This window comes from Anabrus simplex, chromosome 7, assembly GCF_040414725.1.
Source record: "Anabrus simplex isolate iqAnaSimp1 chromosome 7, ASM4041472v1, whole genome shotgun sequence".
Taxonomy (NCBI): Eukaryota; Metazoa; Arthropoda; class Insecta; order Orthoptera; family Tettigoniidae; genus Anabrus; species Anabrus simplex.
This window is the reverse complement of record NC_090271.1, coordinates 323,554,135-323,575,174: the sequence shown is the minus strand read 5'-3', so window position 1 is coordinate 323,575,174 and position 21,040 is coordinate 323,554,135. Positions and strand designations below refer to the sequence as shown.

General features: G+C 39.4%; 1 protein-coding gene across 4 annotated transcripts in view; it reads right to left on the bottom strand.

Moving 5' to 3' along the window:
• hrg (hiiragi) overlaps positions 1-21,040 on the bottom strand; it is a 210,618-nt gene that overhangs the window by 114,583 nt on the left and 74,995 nt on the right. For all 4 annotated transcript variants that reach the window (XM_067151793.2, XM_067151794.2, XM_067151796.2 and 1 more), the window contains exon 5: positions 13,027-13,285. In XM_067151793.2, the coding sequence (XP_067007894.2) occupies positions 13,027-13,285 (259 nt within the window). The remainder of the gene's footprint in view (positions 1-13,026; positions 13,286-21,040) is intronic.

Genomic DNA, 21,040 nt, shown 5'->3' with positions numbered 1-21,040 from the left:
AATCGGTACGAGTCACTCCAGGTAGAACAACAGAGGGAAGATGAGGGACAGAGAACTGTTGCTGAGATGCGTGGAAGTAGGAGGAAGGGAAAAGGTAGGAAAGGGAAAGGTAGAGTAGAGGATAGGAAAAGACAGGTGGAACAGGGTCATGGGAAGGAGAAAAGGGAGGAGGAAGTAGCTTCTGCAGCTATCAGGAAAGATAGGGCTGACCAGGAGGGGAGGGGATCAAATGAGGTGGGTAGGGTTGAGGCTCTGGTCATGGGGGATTCCATCGTTAAGACACGTGGGGAAAGTGTGTGGAGGAAAGGGAACCAGGGTAGAATGTTATCCAGGAATTAGGTTGAGGCAGATGTTGAGGAAAGTAGAAGAGAGGGAGGAGGGGAAGGAGAAGGTGGTAGTGTTTCACGTTGGTACCAACAACGTAAGGCAAGCTGATATAAGTACCAACATAGTTGGAGATGTGAGGGATCTGGTAAATGCAGCACGGGTGAAGTTTAAGAAAGCGGAGATTGTTATTAGTGGAATATTGTGTAGGAGGGATACTGACTGGAGGGTGATTGGGGATTTAAATGAGACTATGGAATGGGTATGTGGGAAACTGGGAGTGAAATTTCTAGATCCTAATGGGTGGGTAGGAGATAGGGATCTGCGCTCGGATGGCCTTCATTTAAACCGCAGTGGTACGTATAAGTTAGGAAATTTGTTTGGAAGGGTAATAGGGAGGTACATTCAGGGAAACGGGATGGCCTAGGGAGCGGTGATAAGGGAACAGGGAACTGGAAATCAAGTAGGGATGACATAAAATTGTTAGTGTTGAACTGTAGAAGTATTGTAAAGAAAGGAATAGAATTAAGTAATTTAATAGATATATATTTACCAGATATTGTAATAGGAGTTGAATCATGGCTGAGAAATGATATAATGGATGCAGAAATTTTCTCACGGCACTGGAGTGTGTATCGTAGAGATAGGATAGGAAAGGTGGGAGGGGGAGTTTTCATTCTGGTGAAAGAAGAATTTGTAAGCTACGAAAAAGTTAAAGATGAGACACATGAAATTCTAGGTGTAAGGCTGATTTCTAAAGATAATAGGCAACTTGATATATTTGGAGTGTACAGATCGAGAAAGGGTAGCACTGATGCGGATTCGGAATTATTTGATAGGATAGTCAGCTATGTGGGAAACGACATGGAAAGAAATGTGATTGTAGCGGGAGACCTGAATTTGCCAGATGTCAATTGGGAAGGAAATGCGAACGACAGGAAGCATGACCAACAAATGGCAAATAAGTTAATATGGGAAGGACAGCTGATTCAGAAAGTGATGGAACCAACCAGAGGGAAAAATATTTTGGATGTGGTGCTGATAAAACCAGATGAGCTCTATAGGGAAACTGAAGTAATAGATGGTATTAGTGATCATGAAGCTGTTTTTGTGATAGTTAAAAATAAATGTGATAGAAAGGAAGGTCTTAAAAGTAGGACTGTTAGGCAGTACCATATGGCTGATAAAGCAGGTATGAGGCAGTTTCTAAAAAGTAACTATGATCGGTGGAAAACGGTAAATAAAAATGTAAACAGACTCTGGGATGGGTTTAAAGAAATTGTTGAGGAATGCGAAAACAGGTTTGTACCTTTAAGGGTGGTAAGGAATGGTAAAGACCCACCTTATTATAATAGAGAAATAAAGAGACTAAGAAGGAAGTGCAGACTGGAAAGAAATAGAGTTAGAAATGGCTGTGGAAGTAAGGAGAAATTGAAGGAACTTACTAGAAAATTGAATCTAGCAAAGAAGGCAGCTAAGGATAACATGATGACAAGCATAATTGGCAGTCATACAAATTTTAGTGAAAAATGGAAGGGTATGTATAGGTATTTTAAGGCAGAAACAGGTTCCAAGAAGGACATTCCAGGAATAATTAATGAACAAGGGGAGTGTGTATGTGAGAATCTTCAAAAGGCAGAAGTATTCAGTCAGCAGTATGTAAAGATTGTTGGTTACAAGGATAATGTCGAGATAGAGGAAGAGACTAAGGCCAAAGAAGTAATAAAATTTACATATGATAACAATGACATTTACAATAAGATACAAAAGTTGAAAACTAGAAAAGCGGCTGGAATTGATCAGATTTCTGGGGATATACTAAAGACAATGGGTTGGGATATAGTACCATATCTGAAGTACTTATTTGATTATTGTTTGGCCGAAGGAGCTATACCAGATGAATGGAGAGTTGCTATAGTAGCCCCTGTGTATAAAGGAAAGGGTGATAGACATAAAGCTGAAAATTACAGGCCAGTAAGTTTGACATGCATTGTATGTAAGCTTTGGGAAGGCATTCTTTCTGATTATATTAGACATGTTTGTGAAATTAATAACTGGTTCGATAGAAGGCAATTCGGTTTTAGGAAAGGTTATTCCACTGAAGCTCAACTTGTAGGATTCCAGCAAGATATAGCAGATATCTTGGATTCTGGGGGTCAAATGGACTGTATCGCGATTGACATGTCTAAAGCATTTGATAGGGTGGATCATGGGAGACTACTGGCAAAAATGAGTGCAATTGGACTAGACAAAAGAGTGACTGAATGGGTTGCTATATTTCTAGAAAATAGATCTCAGAGAGTTAGAGTAGGTGAAGCTTTGTCTGACCCTGTAATAGTTGAGAGGGGAGTTCCTCAGGGCAGTGTTATCGTACCTTTATGTTTTCTTATATACATAAATGATATGAGTAAAGGAGTGGAATCGGATGTAAGGCTTTTTGCGGATGATGTTATTCTCTATAGAGTGATAAATAAGTTACAAGATTGTGAGCAACTGCAACGTGACCTCGAAAATATTGTGAGATGGACAGCAGGCAATGGTATGTTGATAAACGGGGCTAAAAGTCAGGTTGTGAGTTTCACAAATAGGAAAAGTCCTCTCAGTTTTACTTACTGCGTTGATGGGGTGAAAGTTCCTTTTGGGGATCATTGTAAGTATCTAGGTGTTAATATAAGGAAAGATCTTCATTGGGGTAATCACATAAATGGGATTGTAAATAAAGGGTACCGATCTCTGCACATGGTTATGAGGGTGTTTAGGGGTTGTAGTAAGGATGTAAAGGAGAGTGCATATAAGTCTCTGGTAAGACCCCAACTAGAGTATGGTTCCAGTGTATGGGACCCTCACCAGGATTACCTGATTCAAGAACTGGAAAAAATCCAAAGAAAAGCAGCTCGATTTGTTCTGGGTTATTTCCGACAAAAGAGTAGCGTTACAACAATGTTGCAATGTTTGGGTTGGGAAGAATTGAGAGAAAGAAGAAGAGCTGCTCGACTAAGTGGTATGTTCCGAGCTGTCAGCGGAGAGATGGCGTGGAATGACATTAGTAGACGAATAGGTTTGAATGGCGTCTATAAAAGTAGGAAAGATCACAATATGAAGATAAAGTTGGAATTCAAGAGGACAAACTGGGGCAAATATTCATTTATAGGAAGGGGAGTTAGGGATTGGAATAACTTACCAAGGGAGATGTTCGATAAATTTCCAATATCTTTGAAATCATTTCGGAAAAGGCTAGGAAAGCAACAGATAGGGAATCTGCCACCTGGGCGACTGCCCTAAATGCAGATCAGTATTGATTGAGTATTTATCAGCACGCGAGGATCGGCGCATCCGCCGCCAAGCGGTGGCAGCCCCGCACGCCACGTCAACCGCCATTCTTCAGCATGTGCAAGACACCCTGGCTGTTCCAATATCGACTAGAACAATTTCCCGTCGATTGGTTGAAGGAGGCCTGCACTCCCGGCGTCCGCTCAGAAGACTACCATTGACTCCACAGCATAGACGTGCACGCCTGGCATGGTGCCGGGCTAGAGCGACTTGGATGAGGGAATGGCGGAACGTTGTGTTCTCCGATGAGTCACGCTTCTGTTCTGTCAGTGATAGTCACCGCAGACGAGTGTGGCGTCGGCGTGAAGAAAGATCAAATCCGGCAGTAACTGTGGAGCGCCCTACCGCTAGACAACGCGGCATCATGGTTTGGGGCGCTATTGCGTATGATTCCACGTCACCTCTAGTGCGTATTCAAGGCACGTTAAATGCCCACCGCTACGTGCAGCATGTGCTGCGGCCGGTGGCACTCCCGTACCTTCAGGGGCTGCCCAATGCTCTGTTTCAGCAGGATAATGCTCGCCCACACACTGCTCGCATCTCCCAACAGGCTCTACGAGGTGTACAGATGCTTCCGTGGCCAGCGTACTCTCCGGATCTCTCACCAATCGAACACGTGTGGGATCTCATTGGACGCCGTTTGCAAACTCTGCCCCAGCCTCGTACGGACGACCAACTGTGGCAAATGGTTGACAGAGAATGGAGAACCATCCCTCAGGACACCATCCGCACTCTTATTGACTCTGTACCTCGACATGTTTCTGCGTGCATCGCCGCTCGCGGTGGTCCTACATCCTACTGAGTCGATGCCGTGCGCATTGTGTAACCTGCATATCGGTTTGAAATAAACATCAATTATTCGTCCGTGCCGTCTCTGTTTTTTCCCAACTTTCATCCCTTTCGAACCACTCCTTCTTGGTGTTGCATTTGCTCTGTCAGTCAGTGTATAAATATTCTTACAAGGCTGAATTGGTAAAACTGTTTCAGAACTTACACTTATGGTTTGCCGTTAACAAACTTTTCCATCTTTTCAAAAACCTCTTAAATATAAAGAGTTTATATATTACGTGGTCTTATTGAAAATAATATGACTATTTGTTGAGTCCGAAACTTTAAAACCTTATTCTAATATTTGAAATACAATACCATTAGTTAGTCTCTGTATAAATACATTTACAATCTGTTAAAATTGCTGAATGTCTTAAAATTATTTGTTGAATACACATTAAAACATTTTGTTACAAATGGCGTAAACATTTTGACATTGTTAATAAACTTAACCATGATAGGTTAATATTGTGTTTGGTCCGTATTGACTGGTCTGAATGTATAATATAACTATTTATAATAGTTTACTTAAATCCGCCTTGATCGATACACTCATTAAATGAAAGAAACATTATTAATTAAACCATACATGTTTCGGGAAATCTCAACCATTCCCTTCATCAGTGGTTAGATCAAAGAATAACACAATATGACACAATCTTTTGTTTTACAATTTGAAGGAGTATTGTGTCCCAATACATCATATCAAAGAGTAAAGAGAACTTATGAAATATTATAAAAATGATCAATACATACAATTTTGGTTGAACTGAATTAGAACACTATACAAATTTAGGATCTTCAAGTTTTTCTTCTTTTCTTCTTCTTTTTGTTCCTTAAATGATTATATGCTAGCCTGAACAATGGGTTATCTTCTGTACTTTTCTCATTTAAACTTGATTCAGAATTACATTTTTGTGTAAGGTAAATTTCTAAATTTTCCAAAACATTCATCAGTTTTCCCTTTTTGGTCGAATGTAATAATTTCATGTCATTGGAAATGTCTGTAAATTTATGATTCATTCTCAACCATATGTTCTCCCATTGCCGAATATCTTTTATGTTTGACCGCATTAACGTGTTCTTTGTACCTTATAGCTAGCATATAATCATTTAAGGAACAAAAAGAAGAAGAAAAGAAGAAAAACTTGAAGATCCTAAATTTGTATAGTGTTCTCATTCAGTTCAACCAAAATTGTATGTATTGATCATTTTTATAATATTTCATAAGTTCTCTTTACTCTTTGATATGATGTATTGGGACACAATACTCCTTCAAATTGTAAAACAAAAGATTGTGTCATATTGTGTTATTCTTTGATCTAACCACTGATGAAGGGAATGGTTGAGATTTCCCGAAACATGTATGGTTTAATTAATAATGTTTCTTTCATTTAATGAGTGTATTGATCAAGGCGGATTTAAGTAAACTATTATAAATAGTTATATTATAACATTTTGACATGTTGTACCATATGGAAATGAAGATGTTCAAAATATGAACGAAACATGTCCTATGTTCGAACAATTAAGCAATAAAATAAGGACGAGATCCTAATTTTACAATTGCTTTTAATGTATTGAATAGGTGGAAATAGAAATTTTATTGTTCTCCTATAACAGACTTTCAATACGGAAAAAAATGAGAATAGTCTCTTGCAATGTCAAGGATTGACGTGAACATATCACACTTTGTAGAATGATTGCACATTAAAAAAATGTAACTTGACCATAAGATGTCAAGGATTGACACCGCGCACATATCACAGTTCGTAAAACACGAGAATATTGTTTTGTTAACAAAATTGCTGGACATTTACACTAATTTTGTGTTACTTTTCTGCGATTGGCAGTCCATTCCAAAGTAACTTGCATTAACATTCCAAAATGTACTGTCCGAATGTGCGTGGGCTTCTACTGTCATACTTCAAGTTTAACCATTTAGCACATGCTTCAACACATTTATACACTACTGAGTGTTTGCATGCTCGCATTAGTGTGGATAAGTGTTCAAAATCCAAGCACCCAACTCGACGTGGTAGAAACTACTATCTTGAACAAAAAGAAGTTCATGAACACGTTTAAATTTATCTAACTTCATTACGACAACCTTCTCAAGTTTTCGAACAACTGACAATGTACACTAGTGACCAAAAGTTAAGCTTAATCATTAAATGAGACCATACCGCCTGATAGGAATATCAGATGGATTGCTGACAAACTGAAGGTGAACCACACACCATATGTCACACAACTTGTCTAAAAAAATAGTGTCAGAAAGGTTCTGATAAGCTAAGGTACACCTTTAACAACAACTAACAAAACTTGGCAATGTCTTCCAGAACAAAATATGCTGTTAATAGAGTGTATGGTTACCCCTAACAGCCACACACGCTTCGCAGCAATGTGACATGCTCTCTATCAGATGGTCCGAGAGCTCTTGTGGCAGTCGATCCCATTCCTCCCAAAGGGTAATACGAAGATCTTGGGAGGGTCTTTGGTGGAGGCTGACAGGATGCAATTCGCCTCCCCACTGCATCCCAGACATGTTCCATAGAATTCAGATCCACAGACCTCGCTGGCCAGTCCATGCGATGAATGTCTTCCCGAGCCAGAAATTTATCCACCAGAGCAGTGCGGTGCGATCGGGCATTTTCATCCATTAACAGGAAGTCAGGACCAACCGCACCTCTGAAGAGTTGAACATGTGGTCTCAGTACCTCATCCCTATATCTCCGAGCGTTAACAGTGTTCCTCAGACCACCCATGAAGGAGTGCAGGTCTGTACGGCCATTCAACATGATGCCGTCCACACCATGACACCACCACCACCACCACCACCACCACACTGGTCCCGTTCCACGATGTTCCTGTGGTTGTATCGGCTAGCCGGTTCTCTCCAGATTAATGTGCGCCAGGAATTATTCTGCAAACTGAAGCGGGATTCATCTGTGAAAAGCACATGCCTCCATTCACTTATGGTCCAGTTTCGATGTTGACGGCTCCACAGTAAACGGACCTGTCTCTGTGCTGGAGAGAGCGGGATGCACACCGCTGGACGTCGGTCAAATAGCTCTGTCTTCACGCTAACGCCAAATATTGGCTTTAGTTAGGTCTATGCCGTATTTTCTTGTGGCTGTACAATTATTCTACATTTCCAAGTGTTTAATAAACATTAACTTAAAACTGGCATAATATCGACTAGAACCCGTTGAAAATTTGCTGGCAATACCTTTTCCACGTATCTTTACAATACGACTATCCATCACGAAAATATTCCTGCTGTCTATAAACCTTGATTTTACTAAGCGTCAAGTAAAATACAGGATTACAGGTAGACGCGTTATGACTCTGCCACTGAGTAGCCATGGCTTTTCTAAGAATTCAAAGGGTTGTATGTTTTGATGCCATTCTGCAGATTTGAGAAACACACAGGCACTGTACAACCGGTTGTCGCGGCTAGTGATGTGTAGTAACGAGGCGGTCGTTTATTGTCAACGAGTTCTGTGCGCGTGTGAAAAGAAGCAGCGTGGTTTCCGCGGTAGTTGCCAGTGGTATCCATTAACTTACTGTGAGGCCGTGAATGCAACAACCCTTGAGTTTTCGCATGAGATTCTGAGAAAAAAGTCTTGGGTCGGAGAAATACGGCATCATTCCAGAGATTTCTGTGGCAAACACCTCAGCTTTCTTATTCAAACAGCGTCACCTAACCTAACCGTATATGTAGCCTATCATGAAAACATATTTGGAACACATGTAGAGAAATAACCTCCTGGTGAAAAATCTACATGTAAATAGCCGTAAGTAGACGCGAGAAGATATGAAATATCCTCTGAAATCAGTGATGTACTCTGCCATATCTTGAGGTGTATCGCATTCTTACTTAATTTCCGTATATAACACTAAAATTAAGATATCGTTTACTTCAGTCTTTATTTTTAACGAGTTAACAACTGCTATCGGCCGCGTTATTTACACATTTATTACGAAAACGTGTTATCCTCTTTCATTTCGAATTTTCTTTAGAGAACAGCAGTCGATGGGTATTACTAATTAACTCCAACATCGCCTTTGAACATCAACGAGAGAGTTCGCAAATGCACAAAGTGAGAAAACTATACTGTACCGAAGATGATCGATCGCATTTTGTTGCAAACGTTTCAGTTTTGTTATTCAAACAGCGTCACGTATCCTAACTTAACCATACTATACATATGATGAAAACACGCTTCAAGCACCAGTAGAGAAATACATTTCTCGCTATAAATTTTCATAATAGCCTTTCAGTAATTTAAACAGACGCGACAAAATATAAACTAACCTCTGAAATCAATTAAGCACTCTGCCATATCTCGAGGTGTATCCCATTCTTATTTAATTGCAGTATTTAGCCTCAAAATTAAGCGGTCGTTTAGTCAGCCTTAATTTTTAACGAGTTAACAATCGCTATCGGACACATTTACGCATTTATTATGAAAATATGTTCTCTTTAATTTCGAATTTTCTTTACGGAACAGCTGTCGACGGATATTACTAATCGACTGCGACATTGCCTTTGAATGTCGACGAGAGAAATCGCTAGTACACACAGCGCGGAAACAATGCCGAAGGTAATCGATCGCATACAAAATCATCGCTGGGGTGTATAAATATTGGTAATGGAAAAAATCGCGCGCGCTTAATCGCTCGTAATAACAGATGCGCCAGTAATAGGGTTCTCGCTGTAACCGAAGGACGATACACAGTTTAATAAAGGAATTTCGAAGGGACAGAAAAATGTCCTCGCTATAACGGAGTTCTCGTAATATGCCGTACTCACTATAGCGGACTTCTACTGTATATATATAGAGAGAGAATTTCTGCCCATATTTGGCAGGTGTGTCTGGCATATCAATTTGGAACTTGCAACAACTCTGAAATGGCACAAGCATCCTATCAATACATATGTTGAATTCCAAGCTATAACATGATTAGCAGTTTCATACAACAAAGACAAATGCTTTAGAAACACTCGTAGGGTCTTCTTCATCATCAACTACTGCATGATGATAGGGATTGTATATAGTCAAAAAGTAAAAAATGGAAACCTCTTTTGAATCACTGAAACATTTCAGTCTGTTTCATTTGTTGAATACAAGCTCAGCACAAACTCATCAACTGACTTGAAAATGACTGTATAAGGCCCAAGTAATCAAATCAATGAATGTTTTTAATTCAAACATGTCAAGATTGTGAAGGAAGAAGACGCATTGAATTTTTTCCATTTCTGTAACCACCTTAATTCTTACATTCGTTCACACTATTGGGATTTCATTATGGACATCTTCAATGATTAGTAGATTCCAAACAGCTTAAAGAGTGAGGCTGTCTCCTGGATTTTTTGCTGGCTGCCTGAATCCAAATAGCTGGAATATGATGGAACTGAGTTCTTAAACTTTGAGAAGAGCACTTTTATCAACTGAAATTATTGCCTTTACCAATAATATGAAGTTCACTATCTCATACCTTCCAACTTTTAGAAATCAAAAATAGGAAGATTTTTTCATTCTTGGATTTTATCGCATAAATTGTGCCATGATGTTGATAATGAAAGGCCTACAGTTACAAGGTGAACTGACCATTAAATTTAAAATTGAACTAAGAAAACAAACATGGAAAAAATTGTATAATAGTTTCCTTTTTTAGACTGTAACACGAAAGGAAATTCAATTTTATAGATATCTCTCAACACTTGGAGATAAAGTTTGTTATGTTTTGTGGGCATAATTTCAAGACAAAATTCCAGAAACTGTCACTGACACAGCTCTCTGAAATACATTCAACTCATTCAAATTATGAACTAAGAATGAACACAAATACACTGAAATACACTCAACGACCACATACAAAACAGATCAATATGTGTCATAGCATACGACTTCGAGAGGGAGAAAAGCACAGAACTGCAAGAAAAATCACGTAGCCCACAACTCCAACGAAACTACGCACAAAAACGATGTTAACAGTGTGCGAACAAGAAACTCAATCTTTCGTCCCGAGTAAAGGAGTCGCTAGCGCGCGCTAGCCTCTCTCGATTGTAGGACGATTGCTGTCCCGAATTCCCAGCTGTGAAACACACACGATGCTGTAGTGAGTGGGAAATACGACAGGAAGGCGACAGACAATACGCTTGAAAATGAGGTTGCGTAAATTACACAAGAGCACAATAATTTATCCTAGGGGAAGAGTACTGACCGTACTCAACGTTATATTGTTCAAAAATAGGAAGAAGTACAAATAAATCAGAAAATCGGAAGACAAGTTGAAAAACGGAAAGTTTCCGGGTAAATTGGAAGGATTGGCAGGTGTGCTGTCTGAATAGATTTCTTCAAATTTCTCTCTCATTCAGTCTTTCTTCTAATTCTTTCTCCATACCACTTTCATGATCTTTTTGAATTTAAAAATAATTATATAAAGCACTAGCAACAGTATCATTCTCACTACTTTCTTTCACATCCAGAAATATTTCCTTCAAATGTTCAGCAAAATCCAGTTACATTTCTCAAGAGATTAATGCACATCTAAAAAGAACATTCAGGTGGTATAGTATTTTCTGCCTAATCTTGCCTTGTAACCGTGAGACAAATAATGTAAGATAATCAAGTTTCAAAATAATTACTTTCTCCGCAATATACAGGGTGGCGCACGAATAGTTGACACATTTGAAAAGCAAATATACAATGCAACTTACGTACTATGTTGTTAAAATTTCACGCACACCTTCCCTGTTTTATGGAAATAACTCTAGAGGTGACACTGCTGCTTTGTCTCCAAATGCCTGCATTCCAGTGAGCTTTCCGCTATGGCCGACCACTGCCGACTCTCCGTTCAGCAGCGCGCCAAAACAGATATCGTTTACTGCGAATCAAACAGTGTTACAAAGGAAATTTTGAGCTGTATTTCAGACTAGGTGGGCACGAGCAAGGAACACCGTCCTTCGCTTATACAGTAACTTTGATGAACCAGGCAGTGTGAAGGAAGAAAAGTGACAACATGCATCGGCAATCCAGTCTCCTGAAAACATCGCTGCGCTGAGGGTCGCTATGCAGCGCAGCCCACACAAGTCAACACGGGGAGTTTCAAGAGAAAGTGGAATATCGCGCCATTCAAGAATCTTACATGGTGGCCTTCAATTGTACCTATACAAAATAACTGTACTACACAAGCTAACAGATCTTCTCAGGCAGAAGAGTTTGCAGTACGCGTTATGGACTCGAGATAAAGATGAAGTACTGTTCAACAGTTGGTTCTCTGATGAAGCATATTTTCATCTCAACGGGGCGATTAATAAACAAAATGTGCGGTTTTGGGCTACAGAAAAACCAGACATTATTCACGAAAAAACGACGTATGGGGAAAAAGTGAGTTTGTGTGTAGGTCTGTCAAGACATGGGTTAATTGGACCATTTTTTCTTCAGTCAGACAGTTATTGCACAGCGATAGGACATGCTGGGGAATTAATTCATGCCTCAAATTCTTGCTATCCCTATTCATATGCAGTGGTTGTTGCAAGATGGTGCAACACCTCACACGGCTAACGATGTTCTTAATCTTTTGAGGGGAGTATTTGGTGATCGTGTAATGTCTCATCGTTACCCTCAGTACAACGATAACGGCGGATTCTTCTGGCCTCCTTAAAGCCCATATTTAAATCCTTGTGATTTCTTTTAATGGGGCTATTTGAAAGAAAACCTCTTCGCTTCAAGACCTTAACACCGCATGGAAAAGTGTGCTCGGATCGTGCAACTCTGCAGTGAAATTCATGAAGACCTGTGCCGCGAAGTCATCAGAAACACGCTTACTCGTCTCGAAGATGTTGTCCGCCGCAGTGGAGACCACATTGAGGATGTGATATAGTGAAATGTATTTCCAGGGTCCATGATGCCTGTATCCAAAATGTCATTAGTGTTCTGTGAAAAATAAAGTTGTTATTCTAAAATTAAATGTGTCAACTATTCGTGCGCCACCCTGTATAAGATTTCCATGCACTACAAAAACTGAGAACACTTCTGTTAACTCATGAAAACTTCTTACCTAACTAGCATCAAACTTCTGTGAGATGTGAACACAACACTATATCAGGAGCAGCGAGTGGTAAAACAATGCCTAACCGGCCATGCCATATATTACACTAGAATGAAAGGTACTAATTAAGGAGAGGAGAGGATGTGTAAGAGAGAAGGGACAAAGGAACAAAAATACACGCCAGTCTCTCACATGCGTGATACTAACCGCGAGTAAACCATGATTATTGTGCTTCTCAATCTTACAGCTACAGTAAAATGATAGTTGTTCATGTGTTCTGTAATGATACAGTGGAGGTGATCACAAGAGTATTTACATATAATGGATTTCTGCAATCTTAAGTGCAATCTCAATCAAATTTTCTTGGACACAGGTCTTTCCCTTACAATATTCTATAACTGGTTAGCTGTTTCAACTTGAGAGATAACAACAACTCTTGCAACAAAGTGCATTTCAAAAATTGAAAGGATTAATACTTACCCTAAGATCAGTTACCTCCTCTTGCTGCTTTAACAATTCAAAAAAAGAGGTAAAGTAGTCGGATCTATCTATATGTCTGGGGGCAACACACAAGGCATCAATGTCAGCACCTTTGTGGTGAACACCCAAGCGATAAGACCCAAATGTATAAATTTTGCCTCCCACTTGCTTGGCAACATTAAGTGGCATATTGCGTTTTACACTTGCTTCACAAATCCATTCTTTCACCAAGGCATTCAACTTGCTAAGAATCTCCATCCTGTAATACAAACGAACAACACAATAATAATAATAATAATAATAATAATAATATAGTTACATTTTAAAATATTACTGAATGTTTTGACCTCTAAATACAACCTGTGACAATTAAGTCCAGTCCTGTACTATCAACATAGATGAACAATGCACAATAGTGACCTTACTGTCCTTCAAAATAGTCCCCTCCCTTAACTATGCACTGCTGAGACTGGTGATACATGCCCTAGAAACTTTACAAGAAGGCTTCCTTTGGGATAGTGTTCAAAAGCCCCGTCACGTTTCGTATGTCAGGAATATTATATCATCTCTTTCTTTTTAAAGCAAATTTGAGTCGTGGGAATAGGAAGAAGTCTGGAGGATTGAGATCTGGCGAATATGGGGGATGTTCAAGTTGCACCACCCCCTTTTTGGCCATGAACTGTATGACGATATTGGCTGTGTGTGGGCGAGCGCTGTCATGAACAAAAAACCATAAACCTTGTTATGCATACTGGGGTCGTATCCTGTGTAGACATTTCATGAAACGGGTCAAAATTTCAATGTACCGTGCAGCATTCAACGCTGTTCTCTGAGGTAGAAATTCCTTGTGGATAATGCCTTGACCACCAAAAAAGGGTCTGCCTGCTGTCATTTCTTGATGGTTACAGTACTTTTGCATCCATCTCTTGGCACAGGCCAGAGCAAAGTGTAGCTTCCACTGAAGTCCCAGTCTCATCCATGGCTGTGACAATATGGAAGCTGCTGGGATATGGGTGGTGCTGATTAATGACATTCAGAGCACAAGCAGTGTGTTTGAGTGTCATGAAAGGTGTTGCTCATAGGGTTAGTTGTGCTACAATAGCACTGTCTGGCCCAGTGAGGAAAGCAATGGCAAACTACCTCACTCCTCATTTTGCCTAGTACGCCTCATTTTGGTACTGCCATTGGTTTTTGTGGTTTCCCTATAACTGCATAGCCTTTGGTGATGCTATTTGAGGATCCAACCAGCCTCTGGGCTGATGACCTAACAAACTGAAAAAGGTGATTAGCATCGTTTTGATACGTAACTTTTCGGCTCTGACCTTTTTCCAACGAGGGGATCCCGGAGAACGCCATTCCATGCTTTGCCATTTCGTTTCAGGGTCATACCTGAGACAACAGGTTTCGTCCTCAGTGACAATACAGTTGAAGAAATTTGGTGTCGCATCCGCTGTTTCCACAAAAACCTGTGAAGCCTCTAAACGTGCCTGCTTCTGATCGTCAGTCAAGTGATGTGGCACAAGAAGAGAACACATTTTTCTTTTCCCTAACTTCTGGTAACGATTTGTCGCATTGGTTCATAGTTAATCTGCAGTTCATCCGCTATCATGTGCATAGTTAACTGCCGATCGTTGGTGATTAATGTCCTCACCTTCTCAATGTTTTCGTCACTGACGGCGGTCACCGGTCTTCCGCTACCGGTACAAGGGTTGTCAGAAACTTTCCCGGCCTCCTCGAAAACGGGCAAACCACTCGTACACTCACTTCGAGGACAGTGCTTGATCTTCATAAACACGTACCAGCATCGCATAGGTTTCTTTCAGTATCTTGCCAAGCTTAAAACAAAATTGTACATTGATCTTTTGGTCGTTCATGTTCCTGTTCGCAGTTCAGAACCAATGCACTATACATGCACTGTGTCAAACAGGTCTCACATGCCACACACACGATGATTAACTGAACAACGTTGGGAGCAAGTGGTCAAAACCTGCTGCTAGGTAGGTGGAGTGGTGTGTGTTGCCAGTGTTGCCGGATTGACCGTTCTGACTTCATTCACCGAACTTGATTGTCATAGGTTGTATAACTCCGCAAGTGTTATAAAATATTTTACCTAAATAGAAGAACTGGAGTAGTATCATCGTTTCATCATAAAATACTAATTTTGTGGCCTCAGCAAACAACTTGCAGTTGTTCTGAATTGGTATCATGTAGGCACTCTGCCACCAATTTTGACATGCCATTGTCCTCAGGTCTAACATCTCAACCAGAAAACTAATGGACAGTTCCTATGGCTATGTTAATTTTGTTGGGTGACAATGAGTGCACCAGAGATTTTTTTAACGTGCCAGCAACAACACAGTGTCAAGATATTTGACCGCTCTTAAAAAAATCAACTACCTTAGCCAGGATCAAATCTGTGAACTTGGGATCACAAGTCAGTCTACTATTGATCCACCAACCAAGCTGTAATTTCATTAATCTATTTTACAAAACAGGAGGATAAGACAAAATCACATCCCATTAATTTATGGGTGTTGGCCAAAACAACTCTTTCAACTACGCGTTATCTAGTGACAGAACACGTCCAAAAAAATGTCCATACTTCCAGTCTTGTTCAAAAATTAGAATTATGGAATTTTACAGCAAAACAAATGACCTCACAAGACATCTAAACCATTGAATATATTTACTTTCAGTACAATAATGGTAAACAGGGGATCTTAAAATGAGGTAGTTTTTCACGAGTCCATTATTGTCAAAACCATTACCAGTGTTCACACGGGGAATTCAACAGTGTAACTATCTTCAAAATCCTACTAGTATTCTTCAAGAGAATGTTTTCAAATGTACTCAGTTAATCGGGTATGGGCTGACTATTCTGCTGTGTAAACGGTTGAGACTCGATATGCTACATGCAGTTCAACCTGACTTATACGTATATCAAGGGGAAGAGAAAAAAACTACTTGTAACTCAGAATTACTTAGAAATCAGACTTACGCAATACATCACATATTTACTGAAAAACCAGTAGAATAACCCAACATGTGTAAGCAATGACTATTCTGCTGTGTAAACGGTTGAGACTCTATATGCTACATGCAGTTGAACCTGACTTATACGTATATCAAGGGGAAGAGAAAAAACTACTTGTAACTCAGAATTACTTAGAAATCAGACTTACGCAATATATCACATATTTACTGAAAAACCAGTAGAATAACCCAACATGTGTAAGCAAATAATAAATACATTAAGACAGATAATATTATTTTGAACTTGGTCCAGCCTTAAAGAAATAAGATAGTTTGGCTTGTTTCACTTTTCTAGCATTAAGAGTATAAACCTCCTTTTGCAAACTTAGTAATGAATTCAAAGCATTTTCACTACAACTTTTCGCACTGATGTAACGCCTACACACTTCGATTGCACTTAACACTTCACACAGTTCAGGGGTCAAGATTCAAGTCGTTACCTCCACCTCCAATGTCACTATCGCTTGTTGCTGGTCCATCACCGCCGCGTTGTTGGCATACGTCAGCAATAAACTCTTCACCCGGTAGTTCTCCACATACAGCCAGATTATCATCGAAATGCACAAAAGTATAGAATTCTACACCTTCCGGTAGCGTTAGCTCATTGCCAGACAAAACTTCGTCCCCATAATCATCATTAGAGACAGACTCTTCTAGTACGGCACCAGCTTTGGGGAAACAGTTGCTGATTGTGGAGGAAGACACCTGCTTTCAGGCAGCCGAAATAAAATCCATGGCTTGTAGCAAATTAATGGAGAGAGGTTCATTTCCTGCATCACTCAGTGTTATTAAATGTTGAACCAGCATTTTTCTATAATGCACTTTGAAATTTGCAAAGATGCCCAAATCAAGCGGTTGTAGAACACTGGTACAGTTAGGAGGGAAAAATTCCACTCGGACTTTCTCCAGAACGATTTGAGGTGGATGTACTGCACATCGATCCTTAAGAAGAAGGATCTTCTTCTCTTTCTTTTTCAGCTTTTTCAACCATTGTTCCATTGGATTCGTATTCCGTAGGTTTTGTTTTCGCACTCTTAAAACACCTCGGATTCTTCGATTTTCCTATCACAAGTGGAGGAAGTTTGTCAGATCCATCTTCATTCGTGGTGAGAAGTACTGTTACACAAATTTTACTTTTCTTCCCTCCACGGCATGAGTCACCTTTTTCAGCTAATGTTTTATTAGGAAGGAGATTGTAGAATAGGCCGGTCTCATCACAGTTGTAGATGTTTGGAGGCTGATAATCGCTTACGATACCCGGCAGAACCTCTTCTTTCCAGTGTTGCACCGTGACATCGTCCGCAGATTTTGAGTCACCGGAAAATGTTCTCCCTGTGAATCCATGACGATCTTTAAATCCTTGCAACCATCCTGATGAAGCCTTGAAATCAGCAGTGATAATCATCATTTCAGATAAATCTATCGCCTTTGCCTACAGCATGTCTCCACTAATTGGTAGAGCTGCAGCCCGCTTTTGGTGGAACCATGTGAAAAGTGCTTTCTAAAAATCTACGTACCATCCTTCTTGCTGACGGCTGTGTTTCGGCCATTTTGAACCCAGTTTTAAGAACTCATCCAAAATAGCGTTTCATTTACAGACGATTGTACATAGCGTGGTATAAGCAATCCCTAAGTCTGAAGCGATTTCAGTTTTTGTTTTGTGTGGGTTAGCGTCCACTTCTCGTATAACTTTTCCTTTTTCTGTTCTCCATGGCTAATAAAAAGCAACTGAATGACAAAACGACTGTTCAACAGTAAATACCAGACACCGGCATCCTGGACATTTTACTTCTCCGTTGTTCCCCGAAAGAAATTCTCATATTCAAACAAATTTACTGTATTTTCTTTTATTACCGCACCCAAACAGCCCACTTTGCTTATAATGTATCTTAATCTTTGGCGGCGTGTCAAAAACGACGAAGGTAGAGGAAGAGCGAAGGGGACTAGCCTTTGTTAAGCCGCTAGTAAGTAAGCGTCAACAATGTGTTCTGTTTCAGCACCGAAACCCGATCGCTCTACTTCTGCCCACGCCGACAAAGAGGAAAGTTCGTAAATACAGTAGTTTCTTTTTAAAAAGCACATTCTCATTACAATTACGCAAAACACAGTTATATTTCACTGACATTTAATATGTATAGCAGCGAATTACGTATAAACGGATTACGTATAAGTAAGATTTAATTAACACTCTTTTAAATTATATTTTGCCGGGACCTAAAGGAAATTACGTACAAATACGAATTACGTAGAACAGAGTTACGTATAAAGCAGGTTCAACTGTATTTCTTCAAACCTCTTAAAAATGCAGTTGCTCTTCATGCAGTAACCACCTTCTTCTTTTGCAGATTTTGATTTACATTACTCTGTCAGCCTTGTGGTTGTGTTTTTCTTTTTCTTTTCTTTTTTTTATTTTATTTTATTTTTTTGCTTTACATCGCACAGACACAGATAGGTCTTATGCCAATTAAGGGATAAGACAGGGCTAGGAGTGGGAAGGGAGCAGCCGTGGCCTTAATTAAGGTTCAGACCCAACATTTGCCTGGAGTAAAGATGGGAAGCCATGGAAAACCATTTTTAGGGCTGCCGACAATGGGGTTCGAAACCACTATCTCCTGAATACAAGCTCACAGCTACGTAACCCTAACCGCACAGCCACTTGCTCGGTGTCACCCTTGTTTGTGTTGCCCAAGTGGTCTTGCTCCCATGGTTAGCAAATGGTGAGCTACCTTTGCAATGGTCTTAGTTGTAGCTTCCTGGACACCCATAAAAACAAAATCTTTCAGAATTAACTTATACCAAAAGAATGGCAATATGCTGAGGATGGCACTGTTCTTATTGTACCTTACAATGTGTGACAATTTGGAATCAAACTTCATAAACTTGTCAAAATGAATTAAGGTTTGTGAAAGAGATAATACTGATGGAAATTTTAGGAAAAAGTTATAAATAATGGACTTAAATTAATGTAGAAAATATATTCCAATTCTCAAAACCGCAGTAGTTCTTGACGATATTCAAAGTAACAAATACACAACTGTCAAATGTATGCAAATTTGGAAAAAAATCAGGTAATAAATTGAAATCTGCTGGCAGGACTGAAATTGAGGAAATACAATCCAAGACAAGATCAAGCTAAATCTGCCTGCCATCTACCTCCATATTGAAACAGCAGGAAGCGGTAATGTTAAGGTGTGTTCTAAAAGTGATGAAGTTTTGTTGGAAAAGATACGCTTCAGGAAGGAGGCTACTATTAGATTACTAATAGATTAGATTACTATTAGATTATTATTATTATTATTATTATTATTATTATTATTATTATTATTATTATTATTATTAATATAATATTGGACATCTGCCTACCTATGGAAAATGTGGTAATTCTGGGAGGAAGGTGGGCTGATGTTTTTTCTGGATGAAACTTGGATAGATGGAACCTTAACATTTCGGAAGAGCTGGCAACACACTGAAGTTGTGGGTGTAACAACCATTCTGTCAGTAACAGGCTGATTGTACAACATCTCAGGGGAGATACCGACTTCATTGCAGGATGCAAATTCATTTATAAGGCAGGAACTGCTACAGGTGACTACCATAGTCAGATGAACACCAAAATTTTTGGGAGATGGGTTCAGGAGAAAGTTATTCCTAGCTTAGCCAAGCTGCAGCAACTGTGCCTTGACAAGGAAAAAATTGGAAACACACACTTTTCTCCCTGGTAAAACAAATCTGTCTGAGGGAAAAGGTTTAGCGCTTTGACACACTCTTGGCTAATCATAGACACACGGTGGTCAGATTAATGATAAGATCATTCTTAATTTACATGCAGAGTGTGAAGTGCTTAGTTTTTTTGGCAGGAGGTATTTTTTTTTTAATGTTAAGAATTTCATTCTTTGGGTTCCATATTGAATCAAGATTCACAATAAACAAAGAAAATTATAAGATCCACCATAGTATTGAAAAGGTGGATCTTATCATTTTCTTTGTTTATTGTGAGGAGGTAAATAGTAAGTTAAATGGAAATATGAAAGATTTGATCGTGAGTGGAGTAATGTGGGCAGATACCTGCTTTTTACTGTGGTGCAAGTTGGAGGGAGTTCAAATAGGAGTACATACAATAGGCTAGGATGGTTTCTAGAATTTTCTTCTATCTGTAAATCTCCGATCAGATTGAGATATGGTATGACTATTTCAGTAGAAATTTTTTATTCAGCCATATCAAAATTAGATACCCAGTCATAATTTTAGCACCTGTTTTAGCGTATCAAAGTTTGCTCATTTAAGCACCGCATAGACAGGAGTGAGTGGACGGAAGCAGGTAGAGGCGGGCCAGTCGTTTTTACAGACCACCCGGCAAACATAACCAAGTAACTAATCTCATTCTGTTCCGTATTGAAGATACAATAAGTAAATTCTTTCTTGAATAAAATTACTGTGTCCACCTATTCAATACAATTATATTTTGTAGTGATTAAATTCTACATGAAATATAAACACAAGATATCAAAATCAATCAATACCGATCTGCATTTAGGGCAGTCGCCCAGGCAGCGTAGTTACATAATATTAATACATATTTGAGTCATTGGGTGTTCCAAATTAAAATATAAATACAGTAAAACAGTTTATTTAACGTTTTAAGTGCTGAGTTACCAGTTGACTGGTACCTCAGTGCTGATTTTTTTTCCATTTTCTCCTCTTTCTGGATGTCAAAAATGAACCACCATCTTCATACGAAGCACATTCCTTCCTAGTATACTATATCACCTTTATGGAAAGATCAAAGTACTTTTCTGCCCTGCTAGCTGAGTTACAGGGAAGTATCTTCCTGTGCGCTTCCTCATAACAATATTTAGTAACTCACGTAATTACATTTGTTCGCCACTAATGTATTATCTTCCCTCATGCCCCTTTTGACGACATTATGGGGTATGATAATTATAATAAATGTGTAACTAAAGCTCAGCTGAATTACAAATTT